At 42.0% G+C, this 14,163-nt stretch overlaps 1 protein-coding gene across 3 annotated transcripts in view; it reads right to left on the bottom strand.

Annotated features, from left to right (window-relative positions):
* Positions 1-1,218: 1,218 nt before the first annotated feature.
* ADAMTS14 (ADAM metallopeptidase with thrombospondin type 1 motif 14) overlaps positions 1,219-14,163 on the bottom strand; it is a 213,834-nt gene continuing 200,889 nt past the window's right edge. For all 3 annotated transcript variants that reach the window (XM_073685737.1, XM_073685738.1, XM_073685739.1), the window contains exons 21-22: positions 12,275-12,385; positions 1,219-5,521 (exon numbers count right to left, since the gene is read on the bottom strand). In XM_073685737.1, the coding sequence (XP_073541838.1) occupies positions 4,980-5,521; positions 12,275-12,385 (653 nt within the window). In that variant the 3' untranslated portion in view covers positions 1,219-4,979. The remainder of the gene's footprint in view (positions 5,522-12,274; positions 12,386-14,163) is intronic.

The raw sequence follows: 14,163 nt of genomic DNA, 5'->3' as shown, positions 1-14,163 counted from the left end.
TCATCAAAGCAAAAGGTGGCTACTTTGAAGAACCTAGAATATAAGACATATTTTCAGTTGTTTCACACTTTTTTGTTAAGGATATAATTCCACATGTGTTAATTCATAGTTTTGATGCCTTCAGTGTGAATGTACAATTTTCATAGTCAAGAAAATACAGAAAAATCTTTAAATGAGAAGGTGTGTCCAAACTTTTGGTCTGTACTGTACACACACACAAAGTACGCAGACATACACACACACGCATAGTAGGCAGACATGCACGCAAACACATGCACAGTAGGCAGACATGCATACACACCCACAGTACGCAGAGACATGCACACACACACAGTACGCAGACATGCATACACGCACATACACACCACACAGTACGCAGACATGCACACACGCCACATACACACAGTACGCAGACAAGCACACGCACACAGTATGCAGATATGCACGCAGTATGCAGACATGCGCACACACACAGTATGCAGACATGCACACACAGTATGCAGACATGCACACACACAGTACGCAGACATGCACACACACAGTACGTACACACGCACACAGTACTCAGACATGCACACACACAGTACGCAGACATACACGCACGCACCCACACAGTATGTAGACATGCACACACACAGTACGCAAACATGCACACACACAGTACGCAGACATGACACACATGCAGGCATGCACACACATACACACATGCACATGGTACACAGACATGCAATACGCAGACATGCACATACTTAAACATACAGACATACATACATACTTGAACACAAATTCTTAAAAACACATATAAAACAGACATAAATATATACACAGTCATACACACCGACATACACAGACATTCACATCATGCATGCACATACAGACACATTAGAAATAATTTTAATATGGGAATTGGGGAGGCTGGCAACAAGCCTCGCTTACCTGCCCCCGCCTGTGTCCCATCCAGCTCCTCAGGAATGTGGGAGTGCAGGGCCTCCGGCGTGTGTTTGATGGCCGTCACAGACATGGCCCTTGACCATCAGCGGGGCCACTCACCGTCCGGACCCGGGCCGCTCCCCCAGCATCTGTGCAGGACCTCCGGCGCTGTTTGAGTGCTGTCACTTCACCAGACATGGCCATGCGCAGTGGGCTGTGCGGCTGTGTCTGCTAGTAATGACACTGCGCGTGGCCATGTCTGGTAAAGCGACAGCAATCAAGCAGCGCTGGTGGTCCTGCACAGATGCTGGGGGAGCGGCGCGGGCCCCGACTGCAAGTGGGCCCTGCTGAAGGTCCAGGGCCCCAGGCACCGGGTGCTGACGCCGACCATGATTATTCGCCCTAACAAAATTCTTTTTTTTTTTGTACAATTAGATTGATAAATATTATACATCTGACTCGGCAAGAAAACAAAGTAAAATCTGTAAGTACATAAAACGTCATATAGAAAATCTATCCACTGATTTTTCTAGAATCAGTGGAAACTGATTAGGGATCTGATCATTGCAGAAGTAAGCAGTGCATATATTTTTAGCAAGTTATTCATAAGAAAGCCATAAATAGATAATATCATAACACATGCACAAATACAAATAAACTCAAAAAGTTGCAAAATAAAACTGAATTAAAAAGGCAGAAATCCAAGTGTTGGGCATATTTATTGCAAAATACTCAACTCATTTACCAAACATATCAATAGAATTGTTATTTCTGTCTAAAAGCTCAGTTTGGAACATCATTAGATAGCACCTCTCTTTGTTTTAAACTTCTCTATGCCAGAGGTAGTAAGTTAGACCCTGTGGAACACACTGTGCCGAACTAACAAAATGATAAGAAACCTGATGTCCGATATAACCAACAGCAGTTCTTTGAAACTACATTTGAATCTTCTTTGTGTACTTCTTGTCTAAATAGGCTTACTGTTAAAGCCCTACAGATGCACATTTCAACTCGCATAAAGTATCACTTGTTTCCAATGAGAGACAAAGTTGCTAAAATATCCAATATATAGAATTCACAAGAGTTTAAATATCTGTTATGTTAACACCCTGATAAGATAACTTTGCCCAAGTTGCCCAAGCACCCAATATATGTTGCATCTTAATCATTCTTGACAAGCCTTTTTAAATTATGATTCAGTCATATCATCAGATGAGAAACACAATATAAATTGTTCCGTAGTAAAGTTAGTAATATCCAGAGTTGCAGAGCATCTGTGTCTGCTGTGTGTCCATGGAGGATGGAGGCATTACTGAAGGTGGTGCTTTCACCAATGTATGTTGTGAACCTCCAAAGGACTCTACAAATTATTGCAATGTTAAGACACCACTCCAGCATTTTTTTTTTCATTTCAGCTCGTGAGTGTTGCCATTAATGTAAGTTCCTTGCCCCTAGTCTTATACTCACTGGCTGCAATTTTCATCTATTATCTGCGCCGCTCCGGTCGTCTTCTGCAGTTTGTGACCTGGCAGATTGTATAAGTGTTTGCTGGGCAATCTGAAAGTCACTTCTCAATGTAAGTCTATGAAAGCCAGAATGACGTTTTCATAGACCTACATTTAGAGCTTGTGACTGTTACCTCTGTCTTCCGGTCAGTCAGAAGTTGAGGTCACAAGATGGTGGATCAGGACCGTAGAAGTGCTGGGAACAGCTGAAGACAACAGCTGGTAAGTATAATACTAAGGGCAGTGATCTTACATTAGTGGCACCACTCCAGCACTGAAATAGAAAAAAAACACTGGAGTGATGCTTTAATGCACAAGCATTAAGGAAAGAAGTTCTCAACCCTCCCTTCCTGGGATGAAGTAGCAGTGATGGAAGGTTCAAGTATTTGCCAATGGGCTTCCTTCCCGCTCCATTTGTGCAAGTAATTTTGTAAAAAAAAATATACATATCAAGTAACGGACTTTGGTGCCACGTAGTTAGCATGGAGTTATTGGATGGTTTATCTAGTCAAGCAACCAATGAAATAAAAGCTTTTTGTTGGAACGGTTGTAATCCTAAGAAGTTCGGACCATCAAATAAATACAACTTCATTTATTAATGAGTGGGTCAAAATTGGAAGTGCCTAAACTAACTAAACTTTCATTCTTGATAGGTGTTATGAACTATGACTTGGAATGGTGGTTTTAATTTCTTGCTTCTTATCTAGTTACAAATGAGTGAGAAGCAGAGATGCAACCTGACCTCTTCCACCATACTGCTGGCATCCCAAATACTCCTAAGTGACAAAGGTGTTAAAGAAAGTCACAGTCGTATATTGTGGTGTAGCCAGCAGATACATTTCCTACCAGTCCATGGTGCCAAAGAGGACCCAGTGGCCTTTGTGGCACAGAAGTTTAAAAAAATGGCAAAGATTAGGTGAGATGCCTTGTTTCACATTTTGCATCATGGACCAAGAGCTTCAAGTTACACACTGTATCTTGTAGATAAGAAATAGATAAGTCTTCACTGACACTTTCATAAGAGCATGTATCACAGACACTAGGGAAGAAGGTTGGGTTTGCGAAAAGATTCCAACTAGGTTCACTTCTTCACCCTTGAGTGGCAAGACAATGAGACAAAAGTTAAATTGAGCATTAATGGACAGGATAAATTCTTGGATTTCAAAGTCGTCTTAAATGTCTTTTGTGAAAAGAGACTGCTTGATTTCTGAGAGAGTATGTCAAGTCATTAGGAGCACATAGTATACGGCTGTCTGGGGAACTAAAACATTGGATAAATGAGGCTTAACCTTCATGTTTGGTGGTGACACACGTATTTATGAAAAGTTTTGCAGATTTCCCTCCTATTATATTCAATGATATCACTAGTTTACTCCATGTATGTGGGGGTGTAAGAAAACTCTTCAAATGTGTGCTATTGCTAACAAATAATTACTGCTTGTTTGACTTTTACCCATCCCAGATCACATGCTATGCAGTCCTAATTCACATCACATTGCACCAATGAAATGTACATCTTAATCAATATAAGTGGACTCAAACTTGCTCTTAACTAGTATTGCAATCAGATAGGCTTGATCAAGTCTAACTCATTGAATATTGGGATATGGGAGAGAAAACCCAATTAGGAATAGCAGAGTATTACTGAATTCCAATGAATTTACCTACGAAAAGTTATTCTTATATTTTACAGAGCAAACGGTTATAAATAGGAAAATATAAGCTTTCAGTAATCCCATAATCAGACTGTTGTTTATGTGATGGTACCCTCAATCTCTTCTAATTCCAATTATAATAATCTAATAGCAGCAATAGATTATATAAAATAAAGGGAACCTGTCACTTGATTGCAGTCAGTTATATTTGAAGAGTTGGCTGCGCACTATAGGAATAAATGGGACTAGCCCGGCGCCACTCCCAGTTGATTAACAAATATCTCCTTATGTATACACATGGGAGAGACTTGTCAATGAACTAAAGCAGTGTGGGGATCGTACCAGACTAATCTCGTCTATTCCTATGGTCTCTGAATACATACACTATACATATATATATTAAAGGGCCCTTGGAGCTTTGAAAATCAGAATGTTTCACTGCAGCTGACCCAACTTCATTGAGGTACAGAGACTGATTAGATACAAATACAGCACCACTTACATGTAAAACCATGGCAGTTCGAAACCTATTCTAAACTAAATAAAGCACCAGGTTTCAAGTTCTTCATAGCTCAAAACAAAGAAAAAAAAAGCAACCACTGGCCTGAAGAACTGAGGTGACAGAAATCCATCCGTTTCATTTCTGCGTTCTGAATCCAGGTGGTAGCACCCTTATGACGACATAAAGTGCATTCACGCACTGTGAGGTAAAAATAAAGGGCCATATGAACTAAGGCCCAGGCATTTTATCATAGCATTAAAATTCTGTCATTTCTCAATAACTGAAAGTGCCACCTATAAAGTAGCCTTTTCTTACTATTTTTTTGTTAAAAAAATTGTCTCTTCCCAGTGAGGCGGCCCCGTCACTCCTTATCGTTTATAAGGCGGCTCATGTAACCACTGTGCGCTCTTCTTCAGTATCTTCCCTTCTTCGTCTTAGTACTTCAGATGATGCCAATGTACTAACCCTGCTTTGTTTATTGACTAAGGTTTTATTCATTGGTATACCTAGGTTCTCAATAAGTCCACCAATGATTTCCTCAGAACGCTGCCTACCCACATTGGTAACTGAGCTGTTTTTCCCTTGCACCATTGAAAACCCACTGGTACCATTGCTGGCAGCTGAATCCTGGTGAGTTTGTTCAGCTCCGAGGGCAGATAATGATGCTTCCGCTGGAGTGTTACCTACTGAAGTTTCAGTCGAGACAAATGTTGGAACAAAGGTTACCGGTGGGATAGGACTAGGAAGGATAGCACCTTCAGGTGCCCGGAGTTCCAGAGCTGCATGTTCTGAACTTGGAGTCAGGCCGGTAGGAGCAATCTTCTTACTGCAGGATTCACAGCACATCTTGTTGTACCCAGGTATAGAGCAGTAACGTGCCAAAACTTCCATCTGACAGAATATGGACTTGTCTCCCTGGCATGAGTCTTCTGTAGAAGAAATAATTGTTTGGTTAAACCTTTCATATTAACCAAGTTTTACAAGAAAATATTCACTTTGAGAACATATACATTGCTCAGTGGTCATGGGAAAATTAAAGCAGCTGCATAATTGGTTGCTTAAGGCACCTTTTCTACATAATAAATCTTCACCATAGGATTGTGAAGACTGCATTCCATTGTGTCGATATATTGTATGTGTTGTTTGTTTTGCAATTCTACTAATGTGTATTGTGCGATTGAGCTGAGAGAGATGACAATCCGAAGGTGAGCCAGTGTAGTGTTGGTTGTGAAATACAGCAACCTTTGAGAGGCTACAGCTAACCTACTAAGCATTAGATGGGATGTCAGTCTGTGAGAGGCTGGTGACCTACGTGTACTGGGTGATCGGATACCCCGAGGCCTCTCTGGTGGTCTGGATGGATCAGTCCTGTTGTGTAACGGACAGCACATTGGCTCAGTGGTTAGCACTGCAGCCTTGCAGCGCTGGGGTCCTGGGTTCAAATCCTACAAAGAACAACATCTGCAAGGAGTTTGTATGTTCTCCCCGTGTTTGTGTGGGTTTTCTCCATGTTCTCTGGTTTCCTCCCACAATCCAAAGACATACTGATAGGGAATCTAGATTGTGAGCCCCAATGGGGACAGTGATGATGATGAAGCCTGTAAAGTGCTGTGGAATATGATGGTGCTATAAAAGTGAGGAAAATAAATAAAAAAATGGACTAAACTGCAATGGAAGGAGGGATCCATTAAATAAGGGCTCTTGGGGTTAGATCCAAAGGTAAAAGTGATCTTCCTCAACAAAAGCGTATTCAAGCAAATTTCACTGTGAGTTATCATTGTTATTGCATCAAGTACTGTTCAGGTTATATGCTAGGGTGTTATATAATCTGTATCGCGGGGCATGGATAGCAACTGACTAGAGTCATAGCGCCACCTAGTGTGTATTGCAACCTAGCAGCTGGCAAGTGATAAATATTGGCTTAGCAATATGATCAGCTGTGAGTTGGAAAATAAAATATGAAAATGGTTCATATACAATAAGTAATATACATTCACCACAGTTTGCTTCTATTCTCTTTCTTACAGCATTTTAGTGGCAGGTATATAATATGAGGGCCATGTGAGCACCGCCCCAGTTTATCGTATTGCATGGTGTCTACTTCAGCTTACTTACCTTGTCAGCTTGCACTGTGAAATCACTATTCCTGCTGCTTACACTTCATTAGAAATACATATTCACTTAAATGAATCAGAACGATTGCCATGACTAAACCACAGGCACGCTGCTATACTTAATGTTAATACAGTAAGCCACTGCTTAAATTATTAGCCTTAGTATGATGGAGAAAAATTACTTATAAAACATCCTTGCGCTGCTCCGTCTAGTCATGGCTTCCTAGCTGCCAGCATGCCCACTCTTCTTTGATTGATGTTCTTTCCACCATGTGAAGCTTTTCTAGGTGAGACATCAGTCAAAACAGAGGACATGCTAGCCATGAGGAGACACTAGGAGCATTGTGTGTCTGTTTTATAAGTGCACTGCTCAAAGAAATTAAGGAAACACTTAAATTGAAAACAAAATAACTTATCAATATTTAATGGAACCAAAATCATCAACCAACTGAAAGCTGAATTCCAAAACACCCAAAAATGAAAGTAAAAAATTGAAATTTCAAGCAGTTCCAATTTGCATGAATTTCATCATGGCAACTCATAACATGACTCAGTAGTGTGTATGTGACGCGCCCCCTGGGCCGTGGGGTACTCGGCAGCCGGGCCTCTTATGGATGCCGGTATGGGGAATATCACGGTGGCTGGCCCGGTCCGTGACCCAGGGCGGTCAGTAAAAAGGGGGGATATTTATAGGGGATTTGGAAAGTTTGTGACGCCACCTGTGGATTGCGGCTAAAGGGTGCCGCAGTTGCGGAGCAGTCCTCTGGAGCTGGTGTTACGGCAGCAGGGATGGTGTGGCTCTCCACAGGTAGAGCTAGCTCCAGGGCAGCGTAGGTAGTGTGAGGTGCGCTGGGCGTTGTAGTGCCGGGAGGGAGAGACGAAAGAAGGGACGGAGGCAGTGCGGTGCAGTCATCTGAGTTTTACTCACAGTTCTTATGACAGTTCCACTGGTGCACTGTACAGGTGTCAGCCTCCCACGTCGCGCTGTGTTCACCAGGTAGGGGTTCAGCACTTCCTCAGGCAGATTAGGAGTACCTGGCAGAACCCAACTTTCTTGTGTTCCTAGCTAGACCGTCTTCACGCTGGGTCTTTCTCCCTCCTGCCCTGCGCTTCCCACTCTCAATCCCAATCGGGTGCTCTGAAGTCCCTCCTGTCTCTTCAGAGTTCCCGGACCTGCTTGACCCTCACGGAGATTAGAACGGGGCTTCGGCGTCTGACTATATAAGCCAGAAGCCTCCGGTTTTCCCAGCCGAGACGTAGAGTAACACGGCTGGACCAGGGGCCGGTCCCCTTCTTGCGGCCTATGATCCCTCTGTCTTCTGACAGATTCGGGTCGTACGGGTGCCGTCCTACACTCGCTGTACGCCCTGGGATCCCTTCCTTAGAACGGAGCCTACTAATCAGCTCCACACCTGGGCCTCTAGGACTGGGCCCTACTTGTGGAGCAGAACTCCTAAAGAGACTCTGCTCCCTGTCTTACTGAACTGTTCTTCTGAACTGAACTGATCTGCCACCCTAAAATGGCTTCCCTTTATATACCTACTACTATGGTGCTCCCCTAAACTGCTTCCTCCACCCACACCCACTACTGGTTCCCCCCACCTCTGGGTTCCCCCCACTCCAGCCAGGGACAGGGCTCAGCAGGAAACACATAGCATCTTGCCCTTCCAGCCGGCCTGGAGCAGTGTAGTGTTGGATGCAGGTGTTGGGGTTCCGGGCAGCACTCCCTCCTTACCTGAGAGAAGGGGATACCACACCTCTGGGTGAGGTGTAGTACCTCTGTGGCAACTGAACCCTCAGGGGTGCCACATATGAGCCCTGTGCCTGTATGCACTCCTAACGATGTCTGGGCATGCTCCTAATGAGACATCGTATGGTGTCTTGGGGGATCCCCTCCCATACCTGGATCACGGCAGCAGTCTATGGCTCTACTTTGTGGTGTCTGGTACATAATGTCCCAAAGGTTTTCAATTGGATTTAGGTCTTGGGAATGTGAAGACCAGTCAATGACATAAATTTCTTTGAAGCCACATGAGGCTGGGCATTGTCCTGCACCAAGAGGAACATCAGGCCATCATGTCACCCTCATGGAGTTAGTTTCTGGCAAACATGCACACCAGTAGTCCCCTGAAAATAGTCTCTCAGGGGCTACTTTCCTCTCCACAAAAAGGAGCAGATACTAGTCGTGCTGCTGGGTTGATGCCCTTTTACTGCCCTGTTTGGTTCTCCTTGAGTAATGACCTGTGTCCTGGTATTTGCGGTGTTTCCCAGCACAATCTCAAGAGCATGGAGCAAACATTTTTGCAATAGTACGTGTGGATGTGCCATCCTGGTGTAAGGGGACTACCCGTGCAACCTGAATGGGCTCATGCTACTGGTAGTGACAAGGTTACTACTGGACAGATTTGTATCCCTGAAGTTTAACTGATTTCCGGTTATACTGAGATGTGCAAGTGTTCCCTTAGTGTTTTTGAGCAGTATAATTTTTCCCTATCATACTATTACTGATGTGCATGCTCGATATGTTTTGAACAGTGTTCATATGCACTATAGTGACAGGCCTCTGGTTTAGTCAAACTTGCATGACATTAAAACAAATGTCCATGAACTTAGCAATACGAACACTAGATGGCAGTATTACAGTACTGATAATCTCCAGCTTCTCTACAACTACAATGACTGGTATGGATCTACCATAAATGCCACATATGCAAGCAATAAAGCCTGCGTATACTTATTAATCATACAACAGACAATGCCAGGGTAATTTTAAATATGTTCTCATGTTGCAGCTTTTTTCAGTGAGGAGTTCATAGACTAAAGTAAACCTAATACCAAGAGCACTGGCGGACACAGACAGAAGAGGGCACCTGTGCGGGAACAGTATATGGGTCCATTGCAATCCAATAATTCATCAGAATGCAAAATTCCACCTGCTCTGGAGATGGTACTGGGCCCCCTTACCTCTTGGGCCCCTGAGAAAGAGAATGTTATGGGAACCACTGCTGCTCTGTGAGAGAAAGATGGCATAGCCCCCTCTGCACCTTCCCCTTCATTTGCTAGAATTACTGTAATTGTGAAAATGACGAGTCCTGTTGGGGGCCCTGGTACACACATACCAGTGGAAAGGGGAAAAGCTGTCCCTGAAACATTCCTTTTGGCCTAATGGCAGCTAAATAGGCTGCCTCTGATATGTACACTCTTGCTACTGGGTTTCCACTAACAACTTCCGTTCTGTTACTGCATAATCCACCCACAATGTCAGAAAACACGTATAGTTTGAGGCCAATAAACCATCGCTATCGTCAGGCACAGTTTTTTAAACAAAATCATAAACAAAGGAGTGGCAATAGCTAAAATATGTTACATGCGGATTTTGCATCTGATGCTGTTGTAGATTTCCTGTGGTTTTCACTCTACACCCTGCTTTTTTTCAACAATATTAAACAACTGAATGAACATCCTCCGAGCCGGGTGATTCCATAATTTTTGACAGGGGTTGTATAAGTGTGCTTAGTGAGTTAGCTGTCAGACACTAATAGGACCACTGACCTGAAAATCCCAGAAAGAGCAGAGGTTTAAATGATGAAAAAACAGGTTATACAGAATCTTTTCTCACAAAATTATATATCAGTCCACTCAGATCCCCATGGTGCCTGTAGATTGGTCGGCATTTTCATGGTGACAGGTTCCCTAGTACATGTTAATCAATAGATCTTGGAATAATAATAAGTTTCACAATTTGATGTGTTAAAAAAAATGTTCCTGTGCTGAGATAATCTTATAAATGTTCCACTGCTGTGTACTGTGTAATGGCTGTGTCTGACCGTTCAGGAACATGGTCTGATCATACCACAGCTCCTGGGCAGGGGAGGAAGCAAAAGAGTATAGAGTCATTATAGCAGGGGATCACAGCTGCTGCTTTCTGTGAGATAAAACATTTCACTGCCTGTTTTTAAGCAATGTTTTACCTGAAAGAAAGAATCAGCTGTGATCCCCTACTGAAATGTCTGTATACTCTTCTGCTTCCTCCCCTGCCCAGGAGCTGTGGTATGATCAGACCATGTTCCTGTGTAAAGTGACCTAGGGCGGAAGCCCTGGATGAGCTGCTGCTCCATAACACTCTGGCACTTTACAGAAAAATCATGTCCCAGTCCCACTGTGCTGTCAGGTGTAGGGTGTATCACACTCATTTGTAGGCCGCAAGCCTCCACCTTCTCCAAGCCTCCATCTCTAGGGCCGCCGCACATAACTCAGGGGACACGCAGTTCATTTTAACAAGCAAAAGTTTACCGGACAGTTCAAGTTCATCGGATTGTAATGTGGTATCGGGCACAACACTTCTTATTCCTTGTTTCGTTAGTATAGTATGTCTTCAGCATTACTATCCGTTTCTCCTGGACTATCCCTATATTTACTGTTCCTGTCAGCCCCAGAGATTTCCCATCTAGTCCCGCAGTACACCCGGGATCCATTATCTTCCCTTCATGCGGTACCATATCCAAATTCCCTTCTACGCTAGAGGATAAGGCACTCTTCATAGTACCTGTACAGAGCCTTGAGCTCCGGATGTTGCAGGAATGTCTGCAAGGGATTCCAGTAAGGCCTCCCACTGCCCCGAACGATAGATGCTTGCCCACTGCAACTTGAACTTGACCTTGGTTACTTTACTTTCCTATCTGATTGACTAACAGGAAGCAGTCCCTTTTTACTGGGGCCTTACCCTCCCACTATGGGCTAGTTCTGAACCTTAACTATGTCTGTCACTACAGCATGTGGCTGGCAGACCTCCTTCACAAACATTATACATTAAACATATTATGCTTATAATGCTTACCAGAGTCTATTTTATCCTATGGTCACTACTTTATGTCGTAAAACCTAACTCATGTATCATATCACTTATCTTATACTTTACATTCCCTATAGTCAGCACCCTTATCCACCCATCTTTGCCATACAAGTCTTTAATTGCAAGCCACACCTGGTTTCCTTTTCACTCCCCATTCACAATAGGCTGGTTTGGTACATGGAGAGGTAGGACATATAGTGATTAGGTACCATCCATATTAAAAGGTCACCTTGATGTGGTTGTATGGTTTTTGCTCCCTTTGATTAAAAAACGCTAATCAAGTACCTTACATTTTTAACATTACCAGCAATATTGCGTTATTCTAGATCATGTGTTTATTAGTCGCAGTGTGCTGACGCATTCTATATGTATATATTCGAATATTGGCCACATAGCGTATTTGTGCACCTGCGCATTAATTCAATCCTAAAGGTGTGCGGACCATATTTTTCTTTTTTTTTACATTTTTGTGTGTAAAACTATATATTAATCTGTTCAGCTACCGCTGCTCTATAACATGGTGCCTGCAGATTAGACTGCATATTCATGGTGACAGGTTCCTTTTAAACTTCCCACCTTCATTTCATAAAAAAAAAAAATCATTCAGACATTGTAAAAATTCATAGAAGACTCATAGGCTTTTTATACAGCTCAATGTGTTTTTAGTCTCTTACAAAACGTATAGTTACTATAGTATTTGCTTTTTTCATACTTACTTGATATTTTATTCACAGGATATTTAGAAGAATTTAGTGAGGGAGCCCATGAAGTTTTTGGTGTACTAAAATCACTGGTTTCTGCTTGTTGCATAAGCCCTGGAGATTTCCCTGCAAAAATTACCGGTACAATAAATGTAATATCATACACGTTTGGAGGATATAGAATTCATGCTTTAAAATATTTATTAGAGAGTCATTCAAATACTAAATAATGTATTTTTGCCTAATTGTTTACTAAGCAGATCATTGCTAAAATATGCAAACATTAAGAAAAATCTGAAATGTTCAGCCGAGCTACACATTGTTAAAACTGCCAGTGATAATTGGTGACCATGCTGTAAGAGTGAAAAAAAGAAGAGGTCTGATGTGAATTTTCTGGAGGACGTAGAGGCATTATAGTTCAGTTCCATATAGCCCCAAAGCTCTGTTCTCAAAGGTGTTAGTTACTCTTTAATTTAGGCCACGTTCACACATAGTTCAGTATTTAGTCAGTATTTCAAGTCAGTATTTGTAAACCAAAACCAGGAGTGGGTGATAAATACAGAAGTGGTGACTTGTTTCTATTATACTTTGCCCCTGATTGTTTCACTCCTGATTTTGGCTTACAAATGAGTAAATAGTACACATGAAAATAAGCAGCTTTCTTATCTTAGAATTTTGAGAATAAATGATCAGTCAAGGAGGAGAAAAAAAATCAGATTTCTCTGATAAGATCTCCTACAAAGTTATTTATTTTTATGTGTACTATTGATTTATGAAATGAAAATTAAAACGATGGGTACTTGTTAAGGGCACTGGTACAATAATGTAGTCCTCAGCACTTCTCTGGTAAAATATATTCTGCAAACACCTGATGAACCCAAATAAATATATCAAACTAATAAGATAATGATCTGTATTAGCTCAATTATGAATGTAAGCGAAGGAATATAACAATGGAAGACTTCTAATTGAAAAAAGCCTGAATTATTGTCTGTGCATGATAACTTCCGGGGGAATGAGCAACCTTCAAATATGTATAAAAGTAAAGCCAACACCAATACAGCTAAATCAAGCAGTTTATGAAAAAAAATAAAATTCTTTATAAATGCTGCTAATATCAATCCTATACAATGAATGACATGAGTCCTCAGCATGTACCATCGCAGCTGTCTTCCAACGGGCTTCTTTTGGCCGATGGACAGTAATATCCAACGTGTATCAAAAATGCACTGCTTTCTTCCTCAGGGATGACATTACACTCTCAGGACTTGTGTTATTCATTGCAGGAGCCAGCGCTGCCAGCCATGAGAGTGCACCCTGCACATAGGACTTTTTACCTGCACACTGGATTTTGACGCTGTCATTCAGCACAACAGAAGAATTCTCAGTGCCATCTGTGGAACATCTATACTGACTCTACAACACCAATTGTTTTCAGTTTCCTCGACAGCGCCATCTCAAAGTTGAATTTTGTCATCATACTAATTTCACTGCTCTAGATATACAGTGAGTACGGAAAGTATTCAGACCCCTTTAAATTTTTCACTCTTTTTTTCATTGCAGCCATTTGGTAAATTCTAAAAAGTTCATTTTTTCTTCTCATTAAAGTACACTCTGCACCCCATCTTGACTGAAAAAAACAAAAATGTAGAAATTTTTGCAAATTTATTAAAAAAGAAAAACTGAAATATCACATGGTCATAAGTATTCAGACCCTTTGCTCAGACACTCATATTTAAGTCACATGCTGTCCATTTCCTTGTGATCCTCCTTGAGATGGTTCTACTCCTTCATTGAAGTCCAGCTGTGTTTAATTAAACTGATAGGACTTGATTTGGAAAGGCACACACCTGTCTATATAAGACCTCACAGCTCACAGTGCATGTCAGACCAAATGAGAATCA

The sequence above is a fragment of the Phyllobates terribilis genome, unplaced genomic scaffold (genome assembly GCF_046119375.1).
Source record: "Phyllobates terribilis strain yellow unplaced genomic scaffold, ASM4611937v1 Scaffold_5__5_contigs__length_657084704, whole genome shotgun sequence".
In the NCBI taxonomy this organism is placed as follows: domain Eukaryota; kingdom Metazoa; phylum Chordata; class Amphibia; order Anura; family Dendrobatidae; genus Phyllobates; species Phyllobates terribilis.
This window is presented reverse-complemented; position numbering and strand designations above follow the sequence as displayed.